This window comes from Cupressus sempervirens, chromosome 6 (assembly GCF_028749045.1).
Source record: "Cupressus sempervirens isolate cs-2001-9-10 chromosome 6, ASM2874904v1, whole genome shotgun sequence".
Classification (NCBI taxonomy): Eukaryota; Viridiplantae; Streptophyta; class Pinopsida; order Cupressales; family Cupressaceae; genus Cupressus; species Cupressus sempervirens.
In genome coordinates, this window is record NC_143123.1 from 179,575,288 (window position 1) to 179,582,694 (window position 7,407).

General features: G+C 34.7%; 1 protein-coding gene across 1 annotated transcript; it reads left to right on the forward strand.

Annotated features, from left to right (window-relative positions):
• The first annotated feature begins 5,173 nt into the window (after window positions 1–5,173).
• Window positions 5,174–6,401, forward strand: LOC149551837 (ABC transporter G family member 32-like). Its single transcript, XM_089790141.1, has 4 exons — window positions 5,174–5,314; window positions 5,397–5,480; window positions 5,756–5,889; window positions 6,281–6,401. Exons 1-4 carry the CDS (start codon window positions 5,174–5,176, stop codon window positions 6,399–6,401), a joined length of 480 nt encoding a protein of 159 aa, XP_089646267.1.
• The last annotated feature ends 1,006 nt before the right edge of the window (window positions 6,402–7,407 follow it).

The following is a 7,407-nucleotide window of genomic DNA, read 5'->3' on the forward strand; positions in this document are numbered from 1 at the left end:
AATTGTTGGATTCTTCTGCTTCAACACACACACAAATATCCATGAATAATAACAACAGAAGCGGCTTGAAAACACCGATATTTTTGCTATAAAATAAAGGTAAAATAAAGAAATTAGATCATATTCAAGGGTCTAAATTTTTTGTTCTCTCAAAGAGAGAAGATCGTACTCCTCTAACTCTTCACCTTTCCAAGACAAATCAAGAAAAATTCACTTACCTTAGACAACATACTTATAAAAATGTCAAAAGCTTCTAGGTTTTTTTATTCTCGCAAAGAGAGAAGAGTATAACCTCAATCCTAACAATAACATAAATAATTAATCCCTTGTTGCCTATAGGAATGCCTCTTTCCTAACTTGGTCTAGGTTTCTGATTATCTTAAGAAGGAAATAAGAATACTTCCCCCATGTCTCAAATTTGTTTCAAATAGCGAGGATTGGGGTTCAAGGATACATACTAATAGAGGGAGTAGGGATCATGCTTTAGGGATACTTGATGTTGGAGAGAGTAGGGTTGAGGGGGCATGCAGAATGAAACAAAGGCATGACATTATGAGAAAGCACAGAATGCCATTGAAGGCTGTAATCATACTTTCATACAGAGGATTAGGGACAGTACATGTCATACTACATATCAATTCAATTTTGTAGGATGAACAAGATTCAATGAGGACTCTATTATCCTTAGAGACTAGTCAATCAACAACATTGAATGGAACAAATTGAAAGTCATCAGACTTGCCATAAAAAACTCCACAACCTATGAAAGCCTGCATGTCTCAAATTTGTTTCTGAGTTCTTGGAGATAAATCTTTCGACTATTGATGGAGGCATGAACCTGCAGATGATAATATGGAAAAAATAGTCTTTGTGGCTGCAAAATATTAAGCTACCTTCCAGCTTCTTCAACCGTGAGTAGAAGAAGAATTATAAGAGGCTCTGAAAGAATTGGGAGGTTAGAGATAAGTTTAAATCAATTGTAGGTCTCTTTGTTGTTTACTTACTCTAGTTCACTTTAATACTAGATTTATAGTCTCTCCAAAGACACTCTATTAATTTTTTGGCTTCCCTTTGTTGGGAATATGAAGAGTATGAACTATACTAGTAGCTATAGCAATTATGACATGGTGATAATACTTTTAGCTTTAATATGTTAGATAAGAGTAGTAGAAAGAAGTTAATTCTCTTTATGATTGATAGCAACTCGTGTAAGTTAGCTTTTACTACTTTTAGTATTACGTAGTTTTTTATTATTTTGTTTCTAGATGGCTAGTACATTTCAAGTTGTAACAACTTGTTGTTGTGCTCTGCTAATGTGAGTTCATGTGTGGGTACATGGTCCTTCCTCTTCCAACTTAACTAAAATAACTATAGTAAAACACTTGAATGGATAAATATAAGGAACACAACATCAGAAAAAGTTGCATCCAATTTATCTTAGTCTAATAATTAAATACTTGTAAGAATTATAATAAATTATTTTTAATTTAACTCTTTTATTTGTTATTGCAGAGGACCCCCCTTTGCAACAGCATAGGAATTTGAGATCAAGAATAGAGAAAAGAACTGATGAGGGGGGAATTGATGATGACACTGATGCTCCTCTTAGAGCTTACATAGAAAAAAGAAATAGAAAGAAAAAAAAAAAAGAAATGATTTTCATCTACATACCTTAATTGATAATGACTGAATTTCATGTCTCAATGAATTTAATTATGTGCTAATGAATGTTCATGAATTATGTGTTAATGCAAAATATTGATGAATGTTGCATGTTTATGAATCTAATGTGTTAATGAATGTTATCATGTGATATTGATTGAATGTTACATTTTATTAATGATTGAAAGAATGAATGAATGTTAGATGTTAACGGGGAATGTAGAGTGATGTTAGGGCGAGGGGGGTGGGGCCAAATGAGCTTCCACCTTCACGTGGTTGGCCCTGTTTAGTAGAGAATATTAAACTATTCTCGAAACAAAGTGAAGCTCAATAAGATGTAAGTGAAGCTCAAATTGCCACAAATAGGGAGTCTATATGATGTAAGGGGTCATTTGAAGTCCTAGGGTGTTCTAGGAAGAGTTATGGGTGGATGGTAGTGTTTACATGATGTAATAGGCTATTAAAGCCCCTAAATGATGTAAAATGCACTCAAAGTGCAAGATCCATTATTTCCCGCTCCTTCCCCAATATCAAATCCTTTAATTTTGATCTCCCTAAAGTCATCTCGGAGGCTCCCAATTACACCAATACATGGATGCAACAACACTAGCAACAACCTCATGTGTTAATAGGATATGGCATAAAGCTGCACAAGATGACAAGTTGTTTTGGCTCTTGGTGGATTTCGGAAACTATATTCTCTTTCCCTTTGGCCTATGCTTAATCCATCTACTTCTTCTTCTTCTTTTCCATGTCCATTGCCTTCTCAAGCCTTGTCTCCCTTCTTATCAAAGCCTGCTCTGAATAAAAAGCACAGTGCAAAGACTCAATCTTGAGGTAAGGATGAGATTCATCTTTCTCTTTCTCTTTTCTCTATCCATTACTATGAGAAAATGAGTAGTCCTCCTATGAAAAATGTGTCCTCTACCTAGTTTAAATCTTCCAAGCATCCCATATTTGAAGATGCAAGCAGGCCCAAATAGGTATAAATCCATCTAGCCCCACAATAGATATTGTTGGTATTTCAGTTTTGTGTGTATTAAATTTTCGTGAAGACCAAAGTTTGTATCTTTTCATTCCTAATTTGATCACGGACTTGTAGGTAAACATCAAAACTAGACAGACCTTATAGTTTTCATGTTAGATGTAAATATATAGCTAGTTTGATGCCCATACGTCTTACACTACCTGGTCAGAAGGAGCGCTCGTGTGCAGCCTTGAAACCCTTCTAGGTGGATGATAAGAAGGTAAAATTTCCAGATTTGATTTGTTTAGAGTGTTTCGTGATTGGTCATAGGTATTGATGCATCAATGGCAACAGCTTATGAGAAGAAATTAGGTATTGATGCACATAAAATTATTTTTGTGCAGTCTATTCGTGCATTTGTTGATGCATCAATGGAAACAGCTTATGAGAAGAAATGGCCACTTTACCTGAGTACTAAAAACACAATTTTAAAAAAATATGAAGGAAGGTATGTTTTCAAATCAATACAAGGATTGATTATCTTATTTTTACCTTTTTCTCTAACACACCTTACTTCCCATAATATCATTCTTTATGATTCTCTAGCTTAAGGATCCTCATATTCTCAGAGATTCTTCTTATATGTGACTTAAATTGGTAGGTTTAAAGATATCTTCTAGGAGGTATATGAGGCCAGTTGGAAAGCTAAATATGACACAATAGGAATCTGGTTGGTTTTGTTTCTTGGCACAATAATATGAAGATTGCAATGTTGATTATCTTGATTCTGTCGAGCACACAATAACTTCTTTCAATGATTGATTCATGAACAGGTATGAGCATAGGCTTATTGATAACATGGTAGCCTATGATTTGAAGAGTGATGGTGCCTATGTTTGGGCATGCAAAAATTATGATGGTGATGTGCAGAGTGATTTCCTTGAACAAGGTTAGTGGTGCAAAATACTATTTTTCATTTAATCTGGCTTTGAACTGATCATTATATCAAATCTTACATATATCTATTTTTTTTCTAAGGAAGGAAACATGAATTGAGATTTTTTTTTCAATGAAGATATTGGCTGGCTCCACAATCATGATTAATCAGGTATAATTAGTGATTTTGCAAATTATTGCTTCTCTGGTTTAAATTTGTCACTTCTTTTATAGAGATAACATAACAATTTATGAATTATATTGCTTATTCAACAATTACAGTACTAACAGATTTGAAAACACCAAGCAATAATAGTATATGAATTAACTCTTTTGAACATATAGTTGAATATTCTATGGAAGGCTTGTACTACTGTGTTTCATTGCGAGGTTATGCATATTTTTGTTCTCAATAAGATATCACAGATAGACTTGAGACTTGATACATATTCCAAATTGAAATAAGTCACCATCTTTTCCTGAAGTAACCAAATTGCGTAAATATGTTACCTTGGATATTTTAGTCTTAAAATTTATGTACAGATTATTTTATAGTATGATTAAGTATTGTTAATTGCGTATATTTACTATTTAGTTGTATAGGATACTTAATGAAATAAATTAATGTAACTTTCTTTGTTTTTTTGTATGGAGTTACCCAGGCCCAAAAAACATTGTTGTATTGGTATGTTGTATGCAACTACCCATTCCCAATTATGATTCCAAATTGGCAACTTAGGAGTTGTGAGAGCAGTTCAAATCACTCACTGGGGAAGATGGTTCATAATCATTTCCCCACTTGCTTCCTTGTATTGTCATAATTGGAACATAGGCATCTCTCTCTAATTAATGCTTACCTCTGATTTATTAACTGTATTGTTACTATGGATATAACACAATTAAATTTAAATCTCTTGATATCTAGATCATCAATCCAAGCATGGCTATAGAGAATCGTAGCTGTGTAGACACCAAATTTGAACAGTCCACTTACAATTGACAAATAGATTATTGGTAGTGTCCTCATCTACTTGATAGATTGAGCATGCAGAAGCTTGGTAGGTGCCTTAAACCTAGCCCTAGTTTCATTGCCAACCATAAATTTGGGGTATACACAAAAGTTGTTTTGATCTTGTGAGCATTGAATATCAGGATCTCCATTTGACTTCTCGTTATTAATGCCTTGACTCACTACTGCTGGATAAACAACCCAGTTGAAGTCCAGTGCAAAGAGGTTGCTAGCTACCAAAGATTTGATAAGTGTTACAAAAATATTCACTGTAACAATCTCCTTCTAAATTGAACTCCCGATGAATATTAATCTAGAATTCTTTTGGCACCATCTTTTTTATTTTTTTTTTAATATTCTAAATTCCTACTCTAGCCTCATTGCTCTATTTTTTTTTTTATTCTATTTAATTATATATGTAATATTACAATGTGAAATTCAATGTTCAAATGTTTGTGGATGAAGTAATGGAACTTGTGGAGCTCACTTCTTTGAGAGGTTCCTTGGTTGGGCTTCCTGGACTGAATGGCCTATCTACTGAATAGCGTAAGCAGTTAATAGTAGCAGTAGAGCTTGTGGCTAATCCTTCAATTATATTCATGGATGAGCCAACTTTAGGCTTGGATGCTCGGGCAGCAGCTATAATTATGAGAATAGTAAGAAATATAGTTGACACGGGGAGAACTATTGTTTGCACAATCCATCAGCCTAGTATTGATATCTTTGAGGTATTTGATGAGGTAAAGATTTGGTTTTCTTAAAATAGCATTGTGAAGCATTTGAAATTGGCATCTTCTTAAAGCTAAATGAAATATGTTGTAGCTATTCTTAATGAAGCGAGGAGGTCAGCTTATCTATGCAGGTCCACTTGGTCACAATTCTAACAAACTTATAGAATATTTTTTGGTAAGATGCCATCCACTACGGTTTTATTCTGTTGAGAGATTTAGATTTGAATCTGGTACCTTTTGATGAGCAGTTTGAATTTTGGAGTTGTAAGTAGTCATAGTTTATTGTACTAGAACCAATAGGAAGTTGATTTTATATACAAGGAATTGGTCATGCCGGATAGTGTTGACCACTAAGCTTTTAGCAAACATTCTCAATACGTTGAGCTTAAGAGTCAAGCACTAGCTACAATCATCATATATGTTTCAGTTAATTGAAAATGATTCATGTAGGCCATTGAGGGGGTTCCACAGATCAAGGAAGGTTATAATCTAGCTACATGGACGCTGGAAGTAACTTCTATGTTAGAAGAGCGTCATCTAGGTGTCAACTTTAGTGAAATCTATAAATCATTAGAATTGTATAGGTGAGTGAGTTTGCCTTATTGATCTCTTTAGCCTGTTCCTATGGATTTTAAATTTTATTTTCTATGTTGTACATTTTCCTATCATAGGAAAAACATGGCACTAGTAGATAGTTTGAGCAAGCCAGTTCCAGGCTAAAGAGAGCTTCATTTTGAGAGAAAGTACTCTCAGCCCTTTCTAGCATAATGCATGGCTTGCCTATGGAAGCAGCACTGGTCGTACTGGATAAACCCTCAATAAAGGCATCCAAATATCAATTGAAGGACAGCTTAAAGCACGTAATATTTTTTTTTTGTTTTAATCCTTCAACCGTCACAATTGCGATGGAAAACACAAGAATTGTGACGCGGTTGCTGTCACACCTACCCTCCAATTGCGACGGGGTTGCTATAGGTGCGACGACAACCCCGTCGCAATTGCAATGAAAAAAACAAGAATTATGACAAGGATGACGGGACAACAAGGTGGTTGCATAGTGACGAATAGGCATCGTAAATGCGACGGCAAGGGGTAGACGTCGTAAATTACGACTAAATAACTACGACGTCTATGTCTGTCGCAGTGGCAACACATAGCCATCGCAAATCGATGCCAAATCTATTAGTGAATATAGATACAAATGATCCTAACTACTGGAATTGAGGTGTTGTGTCTCTTTTTGGGCCTTGATGTGATGGGTGCCCTTATTTGTGTGGATCAAGGGGAAAGGTGTTAGAAATAGATAATGCTGAAAGGTGGGGTGAATCAATATTTTCAATCTTTTTGCCATTACTAGATATTATAAATTATTTTACCACATGCATAAGAAAGTAAGACAATAATGTTGAACAATACATACACAAAGAGAGATCATAACACCATATTTTGTTAGCTAGGGAAACCTTGGCCAAGGGAAAACCCCAATGGGGATGGAACCCACTAGATGATTCACTATATAAAGAATCTAGTTAAGGATATTGACCCTGTTAGGAGTCTATGAAGAATGTATAGTGTCTCGAGTCCCTATTAAGAGACTAGGCCTTGTTAGAAGCCTCAACCCTATTAGGAGTTGCTTCAACCTTGCTAGGAGTTAGTGGATCATATACAAATGTGTGCAAGAAAAGCCCACTGCCCTAACATGCAACTATACAATAAGATCTTTAGGAAATAGGTATACATAAAATTTTGAGATGCTTGTTGTACTTCACAAATCTTTTGATTGACAATTCTTCATACAAGAGTGACTGTGCACAACTTAATCTGTATCATATCAAGCATAACAATGTTTCACATCATATATCACAATGTCGCATTCACTTGTTACTCGCATTTCACTAGATTATATCAAATTCACAATCACTAATCACACATCATCATCATATACTTCATCTCCATTAACTTTGCAAATGAATTCCTTTACTTAGACAAATGTATTGATAAATTCTTCCTTGGTCGACTCACATAACATCATTAGAATGATGCAAGAGCTAAAGAGAAAGACAGAGGAAGAACATTGGTTTTTCTTTTCCTATCTTTTGGAC